At 44.1% G+C, this 11,922-nt stretch overlaps 1 protein-coding gene across 1 annotated transcript; it reads right to left on the reverse strand.

Annotated features, from left to right (window-relative positions):
* Positions 1-7,691: 7,691 nt before the first annotated feature.
* On the reverse strand, positions 7,692-11,691 carry LOC310860220 (C2 calcium-dependent domain-containing protein 4C). Its single transcript, XM_083767024.1, has 2 exons — positions 11,603-11,691; positions 7,692-9,535 (listed from the first exon to the last, which is right to left on the reverse strand). Exon 2 carries the CDS (start codon positions 9,480-9,482, stop codon positions 8,220-8,222), a length of 1,263 nt encoding a protein of 420 aa, XP_083623150.1. The 5' UTR covers positions 9,483-9,535; positions 11,603-11,691; the 3' UTR covers positions 7,692-8,219.
* Positions 11,692-11,922: the final 231 nt, after the last annotated feature.

Consider the following 11,922-nt stretch of genomic DNA (forward strand, 5'->3'; position numbering starts at 1 on the left):
GGAGAGGAGGTCAAAGTGACCTTCCAACGGGTGTTATAGTGTATCAATTCATACGAGCTAGTCTACTGCAATGATCCCAATGGCTCACAATGCGTCGCAGTGGGCTCACAATTGAGCTATCGTATGTCTGAACGAATGGCTATAGCGGAAAAAGTACATGTCAAACTATTTTTTCCGATCGCTGTGAGTGGCCCGAGACATTGAGGTACACCCTGTGCAATTGTGGGGTTGGTTGGTACGATCAAAAACGTGATAAATCATTTAAACATTGGCTAGATAGAAAAATTGTGATGGTTCTCCTGTCGCTTCAAGGGCTGTGGTTCACATTCTGTACTTTGGGAAGCCCTGTTTTAGACATTATCAATTAAAAACCTAGAAGAGGTGAGAAACTGACAGTTGATCTTTGGGCATTACATGTGGATTACATGCATTCATTTAATCATTTAATGGAGAGTCAAATCTGAGAGACTGAGTAAAAACAGATGTGTTGGGGTGAGCGGTGAGTCGCTTATCACCGCAGCGTGACATCATGTTTTCCCAACCACTGCGGTGGTCAACTTATAAAACTGGAGTATGAAAAGGCCTAAGTGCTCTACATTGGTAGAATTTACATAATCTAATGAAATAAGGACTTTCTTTATTCTGAAAAGAAAAGTCTGGCATAGGCTGCACTGCATCATCAGAATTTGAGCGAAAGAAGCGAGAGAGAACAGTGCAAGTGCAATGCGTGCATGTCATGTCATGTCACCATTAGGCATCAGAAAGAAAAAAAAATCAATCAAAATCATGCTTATAATTTAAGCAACGTTAACACCTAGGCTACTATAACAATCATAACCATAAAATGGTATGTCTGAGTTATATTAAAGAACAAAAAATCACACCTGTGTGAAGTGAGTGGTGCAACTGGGGGTGGGGGGGACGGGGGACGGCTATCCCCTTTTGGCACCCTCGGTTAGCTTTTCTGAAGTTTGGACGTCGCTACCCCAGAAATGACAGTTACCGTGTGGGGGTCCCTCTACTGTACCCTCTACTGTAGTGTATACTGTACTGTCACTGTACTACAATTTAGGCATTTAGCAGACGCTCTTAATCCAGAGCGACTTACATTAAGCAAGAACAAAAAAGCATGGGAATACATCATATAAAAACATCAAGAAACATGCGTAAGCTAAGAAAGTAACAGTGGAATATCTATATAATGAAGCTATACATATAAACTATACATCTATACTACTATGCTATACATATGTACTATGACGTGCTATGACTACATACAATGCAATTATAGTGCTGTCTACATAACATGCTATAAGTCTGTATCAAATGCTATCTAAGTCTACATAAATGCTATCTAAGGGGGTGGGGTAAGTGCTATGGGCCATGATGGAGTCTGAAAAGGTGGGTTTTCAGACTACGGCGGAAGATTGGGAGTGATGCTGCAGTTCTGACTGCAATGGGAAGTGCATTCCACAGTTTTGGAGACAGAAGGGGAAAGAGTTTGGGACGTGTGGAGCGTTGTCACAGCGTTTTTAGTGAGGGTACTTCCAGCTTCCCTGCGTTGGCTGATCTGAGTGCGTGGGAGGGTTTGTAGGGTTCGATCATACTTGCAAGATATGGGGGAGCCATACCTTTGGTTGCTTTGAATGCCAGCATCAGAGTTTTGTATTCTGTGTGGGCAGCGACCGGGAGCCAGTGGAGGGAGCGGAGCAGGGGGGAGACATGTGAGAATTTTGGCTGGTTGAAGACCAAGCGAGCTGCGGCATTTTGGATCAGCTGGAGAGGCTTAAGTGCACATGCTGGTACTGTACTGGCACACCCGAAATCACCATATATACAGAAAATACGTGCGTGTGTGTGTGTGTTACGTAGGTTGCGCACAGGTGGTGAAAAGCAACCATGCTGTTTTCGTGCTCAGACGCACCCACCCAGCCAGCCACCCACCCACACACATAGCTCCATAAGGGAGTGGTTGCACCATTGCACCACTCAAAAATCAGTAATTCTTTATTCTGTAAGTGTAACCAACTGAATTGCGGACCAAATAGAAACAAATATAGAAATAAAAAGGAAAACGCTAAACTGTTGCTTTTGAAGTTAAACTGCAATATTTGTATCCGACTTAAACCTGATCAACCAAAATAATAATTAAATTCAACAATCAAGATGAAAATGTTCAATCTCAGATTTTCTTTAGTATAAAAAACGCATCCCAACAGTAATCCAAAAGTAATTTAAAAAAATCAAGTATCAAATAAAAAGGCAATGCATTGCTCAAAAAGGGGGAAAAGTATATTACTCACCCAACCTTCAAGTCGGGAGGCCACAGCAGATTCCCCTTTGTCCAAAATAAAAGCTCTGAATGGAGCCTTTTCTTCTTCAGATCTCTAAGTGTTCTGGCCCCACTACTCTGTGGGTCATCAGTTTCTGATTATGGTTTAGTACTATAGGGATAGGCCAACAGTCTCCTGGTTTAGTACTATAGGGATAGGCCAACAGTCTCCTTCACAAATGCCCACCAAACACTCTTTTTGATAACTAAAATGGAACCTCACATGGATAAACATTACAGACATGTCACTTCCTGTACTCTTATAGATGTTCCTGGTACCTCACTTCCTTGAACTATTGTTTTCCCCCACAGCGCCCCCTATGAGCAAACCTTGTCAACAGAAAATCAATGACCATGCGGTTTAACTACACACAAAACATTTTCTGTACACTGCATTCCGGGGTTAAATATTCAACCATAATTTAACCAATATATCCCCTTGTTATAACCCAGTATGTTATGTTTCATTTTCTTTCAATACTCACTGGAAATGCATTTCTTTACACATTTATGTGGCAGTGTCACTCACACTACAAGCTCGATTCAAATAATCGTTGTTTTGTTGTGGGCAACGTCACAATATGAAGATAAATACACAAACTGATTTCTATGCGTATATACGCATGGAAATCCGGTGACGCTATTGGTCTAACTCTGAATATTAAGAATCTGATGTCAAGGAAAGGCTTGGCACTTATTTTTTTATGAGAACCATGTGTTGTTGTGACAGGAAGGATTGAGAGAGAGTTCAGCATAATATAGAAAACACTGAGGAAATACATTTGATGGAAGATTATTGAAACTGTGGCTGTGGCTCAGGAGACAGAGCAGCTAAGTGGTCCAATGATCCGTGGGTTGGCGGTTTGAAACCCAGCTCTCCTGCTGTTCACATGTGGAAGTGTCCTTGAGCAAGACTGCCCCCATGCAATGAGTTGGTCGGTGCTATAGCTTGCAGTGGCGGGAAAAGTACTCACATTTTGTACTATCAATTTTGGCTATCAATACTGCAATGTAGAACTACTTTTACAAGTAAAAGCCCGGAATTTAAAATGTACTTGAATAAAAGTACAAAAGTATTGGCATCGTGCCCCGGGCATAGAGTTATATACTCTAAGGCCCCGGGGGGCACGGTGGCACAGTCGGTAGTGCTGTCGCCTCACAGCTAGAAGGTCCTGGGTTCGATTCCTGCTGGGGACGCTGTGGGCGCATGGGGCATGTTCCCTCCTCCGCGTCATCAGTGCCCATACCCGAGGTGAAAGGGCCCTTCTGTGTGGAGTTTGCATGTTCTCCCCGTGTCCCCTAGGGTAGGTACCCTCACAAAAACAGTAATCCTGGTCTCTAAAACTACCTCCCCCTGGCCAGCCGGGGCACTTGATGGAGGGGAAAGGAACTGGTCGGAATAATGTGTTCCTTCCACACGCTACGTCCGGCCAGGGAAATTCCCCCCTGTCAGGTGAAAAGAAGCAGCTTGGACTCCTCGTGCATAGAAGGAGGCATGAGGTCATGGCGCGAAGGTTGCGGTTTGAGGGGGTTGGGTTTGAGGAGCGGAGGGTGTGAGTCGAGGGTTTCAGGGAGAGTGACTAATTCCTTGAGGAGAGGGCATTGCCGTGGAAGCAAAATTGTACTTAAATACAGTACTTGTACTTATAGTTAATTTACACCAGCTTGCCACCATCGAATGTAGGAAGTGAGGACGCTGGCGTCGACTGTTCGCCACTTCACCTCCCAATGTATACGAATGAATGGACCATTGTAAAGCGCTTTGAGTAAAGTGCTATGAAAATGCATGTCCCCTAGAGAAACATGCGTGTCACAAAAAACATTCAGTAATCCTGGTCTTTAAACTGCCTCCCCCTGGCCAGCCGGGGCACCTGATGGAGGGGAAAGGAACTGGTCGGAATAATGTGTTCCTTCCACATACGTCCAACCAGGGAAACTCCCCCTGTCAGGTGTAAAGGAGCAACTTGGACACTCAGGCATGAAGGAAGCATGAGTTCAAGTCCGTTGCTCTCCCCAGGTTGGTGGAGGGTGTGTAGACTGTAGAGCCCAGGATCACATTAGATAATTGACACAGGGGTGAAAAATGGGTTACAAAATCGTGGGAAGAAAATGCAATCCATTATTTGAGACTGAGTACCATCCTTTCAGAGTCTCACATGGGTCCTGTAGCTCTCCTCAGCTCCTTTCATTGTGAAATGTCGCAAGTCAAGTCTCTCCAACCCATTCGTAATTAAATAGCTATTGATTTTTAGCACACCAACAGAGGAGGATAATGGCAATGTTAATTCGGATCATTCCTCTAGGTATCAAATTAAGGTTAGCACTGGAATTGCTGAACACCGTACTAAATAGAACTGAGGACTGGAGACACATGTTCTGTTACGACACCTCTTTAAAAACAAGAGAAAAAGTGCAGTGATATTATTTATTTATCCCACTAACACTGAACACTCTTTGCACTATAAAGACTAACATACCGGTACCTATTTAATTACAAAATATTTGTCAATATTTGTCACTTAAAGGAAATATCAATAATCACTGGCAATAATGGCAACAGAAAAAATATACTACTCTCCTTATTTGATACCCTTTACTTAATAAAATGTACTTAGTTATTCCACCACTGATATCATGTCAGGATTTATACATAGGTACATCACACAGACAAACTGTATATATGATGATTTTGAGTGTGACAGTACAGTACAGTACAGTACAGTACAGTACAGTACAGTACAGTACAGTACAGTACAGTACAGTACAGTACAGTACAGTACAGTACAGTACAGTACAGTAGAGGCACCCCTCACGGTATAACTGTCATTTCTCAACCATTTCGGACACAGGGCCAGGCCAGTACCCTGGGTGTGTTCCTGTGGGTCTGGAAATTCCGGGGACCCCCACACGGAGTTGCACCACTCACTTCACACAGGGTGATTTTTACAACAATACAATTTCTGGGCAAGAATGCTCTCATGCTTCTCTTGAACTGTTAGAAGGCAGAAACTGATACAGCAGGAGGGGAAAATTACGCCATGGAGTCAAAGATGCTATTTGTTCAAATGTGTGAAAGAAAGAAAGAAAGACCGACAGACATTTGGTGAAAAACACATTGAAAAGAGGAATGATTTATTTACCCCTATATATCAAGTCCATAAAGCATAATATAGAATCCATATACAGCACAGCAGTGGCATTTTAGCCTATAACAATGTATTATAATATGTAATATGAGATAAAACATAACACACATCCATATGCTTGCAGTGTAAATATATATAGATTCAGATGTTTGGTCAATATTCACACTATTCACTACTATTGTTTCAATTATCTTGACATGCTCAAAAGTCACAAGAGGTGACATCATAATAGGATCCTAGCCTTTGATAGTTCTCCCTTGCATATCAAGCCTGTTGTATCCAGCTGACACTCTTTGCAGAAAAATATAGGGCTGTATTACATAGGAGAAAAACAACTATTTCAGCTGCAGGAGACAGGACCATAAGCAGTCATTTACAAAATGTGCCTCAAATTGGGCAATCGCCCCAAAAAACTCCACCTATATTTAAAATATAACCGAATGTTATAAACATTAATAGAGCCCCTATTGGCAGCCATCATAAACCCATCTATTACACTACAATACAATAGAAATCCACTGAAATGCAGTACTGTCTCAACATAGATAACAGAGATATGTTAGTCATGCTACAGGAAACCTAGGAAAGGGATTGGTTACAAAGGTTTCATTAAAATAACCATATTAAGTCTATACGCCTGTGTGCAGGTGCTGAATATTGCACGCAAAACCACGTACACAACATGGATTACAAAAAACCACTGACTTTGACACCATAAGAGAATCCAGTCATCACTTTCACAATGTCTTGTTGTGTATACAAAGTTACAAACCATTTTAACAACATCGCTACAATTGTTTCTACAAACAAGGGGTGAGTGAAATCCTCACAATTATTGAACGTTATCATCAGAGACATCCATCGGTTGTGCAGTCAAAAGACAATTTGTATAATTCATGCCGATGTCTCTGCTCGTCAGTGACAAATATGAATTTAGTTCCCTTTCCATGGGCGACCCTCTCGAGGCTGCAATCAATGTGAAATTTATTCGGATTCCTTAGTATCACAACAGAGTATACAAATGTGAGAAGAGAGGACTGTAGTATAGGCCAAGACAAAACACTCCCCTTTGCGTTAGAGCAGTCATTGCGATGACCCGTCACGCAGTGATTGGTGGGGGCGTTAATTGCAGGTTGACAGGATTTACTTCTCGGTCCATATTGTGTGTGGATTGGCACTTCACAAAACAGTCATACAAACCACCACTATGTGCATATAAATTCATATACAATACAAAGACCACTGTATTCATTTCCACATGGCGTTGTCTAAAATGTACAAAAATGGCATACAAATACCACATATCAAAAATAACATGCTCTATGTCCGTCCGTCTGTCTGTCTCTCTCTCTCTCCCTCTCTCTCTCTGGCTTCTTTTCCACCAGGGTTGAACCAGTTCTGATCTTTTGGACGAAATTGATTACTAAAAGTTGGTTCAGAACTGGAACCAAAAAAAGTACTTCTTCTTGTCACTCTTCAGGTTGGAAGATGCAGATTATGTGATATAAACCATCATAAAAAATAAAGAACGGAACCAGCTCTAGAAACAAAGTTATTTTGGTGAAGAAGGGGCCTTCTTGTGTGTGTGAAGTAAGGCTTTGGGGTTTTATTCATGCCATGCAGGTGGAACTCGATAACAGAATTCTGCTCTCCAGGTCAGTGTGAGACATTTACGCCTGTGCAGCTCTGTTTGTTCCTCACCCTCCCTCCCCTATTGTTTGTAACTAAGGTAGACCGTATAGTCAGTGGCTCCGATGCATCAAAGGCTTATTTGCACATCAGGATGCGACGCCGGTTCAAAGAACACATTGATCTACAGAAGCATTGTTGTACTATAATAGTGAACAGGGAATTGTAAGAATCATGTACTGCAGTAGAATCGTGTCATGTAGTGAACAGGGAATTGTGGAATCGTGTCATGTACTAATAAGTAGACTTGTGTCATGTACTACAGTGAATGTACAACATCACAATGTGTGAAGATCAATCGATACACATCATGTACACTAGGGGTATAGGCAACCTTTGGCACCGGTGCCACCACTGGTACAAAGGAGAGTGATCACTGGCATGATGGTGAGAGAGAGGATTTTTGGTCCCTCACATTTGTATGTAAATTACATCCTACATGTATAATTATTTCTACATTCATTAAAACTCTGAACTCCATGGGGAGGGAGTCTGGGAGATCATTATAACAATGTGAAAAACATATTTAAAAAGAAGGGAAAAGATTATATTTGTGGATATTGATATTAATGTTGACTGACTATCTAGAAAATAAAAACATGGCACTTGGCTTCAAAAAGATTGCAGAACCCTGATGTGCACATTATTGGCAATGCAATCTTCATTGACATTTTGATCTAAACGTTAGGCTGCCTTGGTTAAGGAAGATGGCTGGGAGAAGATGTCCAGAGAAATAATTTCATTTTAAATGTCCTATAAGAGGCTATTATCTCTGCTATACTCAATTGTAAATAAGGGAAGGTTCCACCTTCACACCTACCAACAAAAACCTCCCGTTCACAAATATTCTGAATCTGGTTTTGAATAAGAGCAAGCTAGCGCACTTCTCAAACATGCATTTCATTCACATGTTCATAATCGTCATGCTTACTGTTACAGAAAACAAAAGGTGCAATGTTTAATTGACCGTGTAAACAGTGTAAAGCACAATGAATTTCCAATTAAGATCTGACATTGTTCCGGTCACTCTCCGATGCTCACCATTGTGTATTTTAGGGTCCAGACGACAGAAGCGTCGCCAAGGGCACCTCTCTCTCGCCCAGCAGAGTGTCCCTCTTCAGACTGGTCCCCTTGTTCACCACCTTGATCTTCACCCTCAGGTCCTTCACCTGAGCCGAGGTCACCGAGTCGAAGAAGAAGTCCTCGTTGAACACGGGGTTGCGGCTGTTCTTGATGATGTTGCTCCTCTGCTTCTGCAGCTTGCCCGGGTTCAGGCACAGGGACACGCAGCAGTTGATGCTCTTGATGTCGAACGGCTTGTCGTAGAGGCTCTCCGCCGCCAGCACGCGGATGCGCAGCCGGGCGGTGCCGGCGTCGTAGTCCGTGCTGATGCGCACCGTCCCGCCCTTGTGCAGGTTGACGGTGTGCTCCCGGCGGACCTCGTGGTCCGACGCCCCTCCTCCTCCGCTGGCCCCCGCGCCGGGCGCGTGGCGGCGCCGCGGGACGTTGGGGCTCGGCTCGGCCGAGCTGCACTCGTCGGTGGACAGGGAGCTGTGGCGCGCGAACGTCCTCTTGGCCTTGACCACCTTGGCCTGTGTGCCGTGGGTGAAGAGCTTCAGCAGGGAGGCCGAGCGGGAGAGCAGCGGCGAGCTGAACGGAGACGACTCGGCCGAGGAGCAGGTGTCGCTCTCCCCGCCGCTGAAATAGCGGTAGGGGTTGATGTGGGAGGAGCCGCAGTCAGCCGGAGTGAGGTGCGTGCCGACCTCGCCGGGGGTCTTCCTTTTGGAGTTGGGCGAGGTCACGGGACTGGTGAGGAGGTCGCAGTGGAACAGCGACTCCTTGCGCCGGGTGTGGGGGCTTTCCTTCAGCGTGGCGAAGCCGTAGGAAGTCTGTGTCTTTGGGACGTACGGCAGCGACATGGCCGTCTGCGACTGGGGGTCCGCGTTGGTGTCCCCCGCCACCACGTCGTCCGCACTCTCGATCTGGATGATGTGGCGGTTGGCGGCTCGCAGCAGGTTCTTGGTGTCTCCGGCGAGCTTGGTGACCAGGCGCGGGCTGCGCGGGCTGCTTATCTTCCTGTTGCTGCCGATGGTTTGCTCCGAGACGGAGGGTCGCAGCCCCTCTTGGGGCTTCACGTCCAGGATGTCCGGCTCCGGGGGGCAGCTCACCAGCTTGGGGGGGATGAAGAAGTCCGGGATCTTGTCGGGTGTGAGGACGTTGCTGTAGGCCAGGGAGCCGCCTTTCTTGTCTCCGTTTTCCCCTGGTCGCAACACACTGGACTCCACCGACCCACGGAGTTTATCCAGAACCCACATTGTCCCGTCGGGGTTGTCCAAGTGAGACTCGTGGTGAGGGATTTAGTGGATTTCTGCAATCAAAAACACAGAGGGGAAGAGTTACTCTCAAGTAATTAACATTCCCGGAGTTGACGGAGATATCCGTCAGGTCTTTCTCATCAAAGTTTTTAAGTTTTTAACGTTTTTTAAACAGAAGCCCAGGGGGCACGGATAAATGTCATTAAGTCACAAGGTATGGGAAAAATTAACAACATAATCGAAATAAGAGTATAGCCTTCAGTAGTTAAGTTTAATCAGTTATACAAAACATTAGGTCAGGCCGCTTTAAGTGTTGGACAGTTGGAAAGCAGTCAGAAAATAAATAAACAATAATCATGAAAAATGATCGTAGCAGACAAAGTATATTTGTTGTGGTTTGGTGTTAGCCGAAGCATGGGCAGTTTGTGTAAGTAAGTAGCCTGGCCAAGCCATGAGGCCCATAGGGCAGGAGCCTATCTCCTGTTTCTGTAGCGTGAGGCAGCTTGGTGTACAAGTACACCCCCTGGACATGACGCTAGTATGTCGCAGGGACTTGCCCCCAATCCAACCCTTGATGCTGAGAGTCAAGCAGGGAGGCACTGGGTCCCATTTTTACAGAGTCTTTGGTTTATGACCCGGCCGGGGATTGAACCCCGACCTCCCAGTCTCAGGGCGAACACTCTAACTACAAATTAAGGAAAAAGGGTCTAATCCCCGCCAACGGAGATCTATGTTATGTGGTCTTTCCAGTGACAGATTGCGCTCTTCGCCAACGTATACTGGGTCTAGGTTGCCAAGCAACAGATACAACTGGAAATTAACCAGAAGTGGATTGGGTTCGTGGATTGCGCCCATAACTAAAGAACCGATGATCGTGGTTATTTTCCGGGTGAGAGAAGAGAGACGACCACACACACAGCGTTCGTTACTTCGTTTACATCCGGTTTACATCTTGTGTCCCGGTGGGCCTTCAAAATAAGGGATTTCACAGAAAAAACACTGGCGGTTTTGTATTGGAAGAATTCGTTAATTAATACCTGGCAATGTGTTAAGAGAGATCGAGGGCCTTATCAGTGGCATGGCGGCCATATGAAGATATAGCACGCAGCAGAATACAGTTAATTTAACTCAACACAGAGATAGCAGGTCTGAACGATGGATATATACGCTACAATGTTCTGTGAATGAGCAGAGGCATGCTATCTTCTTTTTGTGCGTAATTATTTTGTAGCCAACGTGGTTAGGTATTAAGCCCAAACCACACCAAAGGGTCGGGTCGGGACAATGTTTTTTTTTTTTAAGGTCAACCAAACCAATGCAACTCATTATACAGCAGCTCTGTATAATGCAGTGGTTTACTTGACCTCCAGGGATCCTTGAAGAGATTCCAGGGGCCAGGGGTTCCCAGAAAATTGTGTTAATAGCTGAATTATAAAATACTATACTACTACTATACTACTATACTATTTTATAATTCAGCTATTCAAACATGACCCAATGTGAGCTTGTAGATCTGCTATTTTTGAAACATGAGAATGTTGCATTTATTCATTATTATTATTTTACACACAAATCCTCTCTTGGTCCCATGGCACAAAATCTCTTGGGATAAATACATTCTTGGCATGAAAATGTTTGAGCATTGGTTTAGAGTTAAAAACTGCCATATGATCTTTCATACAAAGGTGTGAAAATGTGTTTCAAATTCAAAATAGCCTAGGCTAATTTATCTCCATTGATGAAAGGTCAAGTGCTATACAAAAAGACAAAAAGATATTTCTGCCAGGGCAGCCAGGCAGTACACAGACTAATAGTTCTTTAAATGGACACCTATAATAATAATAATAATAATAATAATAATAATAATAATAGGCGGCACAATCGCCTAACTAGAAGAAGATGAAGAACTTATAAAGTTAGGTCAAGAAATGCTATACGCTATATGAATGCAAATTAAGGGAAGCTGCGCAAAAGTCAATTTCCAAATCAGTTAAAATTAAATATCCACGGCGAAAGGGGCGAGAAAGAAAACTGCAAAAAAAGAAAGGTAAAGGAGAAAAAAAAAACATTGTGCATTGAATACACCTATAAGGTTTCAGAAATTAGAAAATACTTACAACGTCGACGTTGTAACTGCGCACTTTCTCCCCTGCTCTCCTCCTCCTCCGTATAACAACAGGTGTTTTGTCCTCGGCTGTCGAGAAGCTTACTGTGATGTTCTTTCCACTGCGCTTCACTCCGCGCGCCCTCAGATGTACTCTTGGAAAGCTAGCGCGCGTGGCTTTTATAGAGTCCCCTAGGCTGTGGCGGTGGCGACTGACTGACTGGCGATGTGTGAGGCTGGCCAATAAGATCAAGTGATCTGAGAGCCAGTAAACAGCCACAGTGTGGCTGAAGATCAGGGCAGGGACTTTCTTTGATTTAAAAGATGGTTTTATCA

The sequence above is a fragment of the Protomyctophum parallelum genome (assembly GCF_964188405.1).
Source record: "Protomyctophum parallelum genome assembly, chromosome: 6".
NCBI classification, from domain to species: Eukaryota; Metazoa; Chordata; class Actinopteri; order Myctophiformes; family Myctophidae; genus Protomyctophum; species Protomyctophum parallelum.

Coding starts and splice junctions, on each gene's coding strand:
- LOC310860220 (XM_083767024.1), bottom strand. CDS start 9,482: ATGTGGGTTCTGGATAAACTCCGTGGGTCGGTGGAGTCCAGTGTGTTG.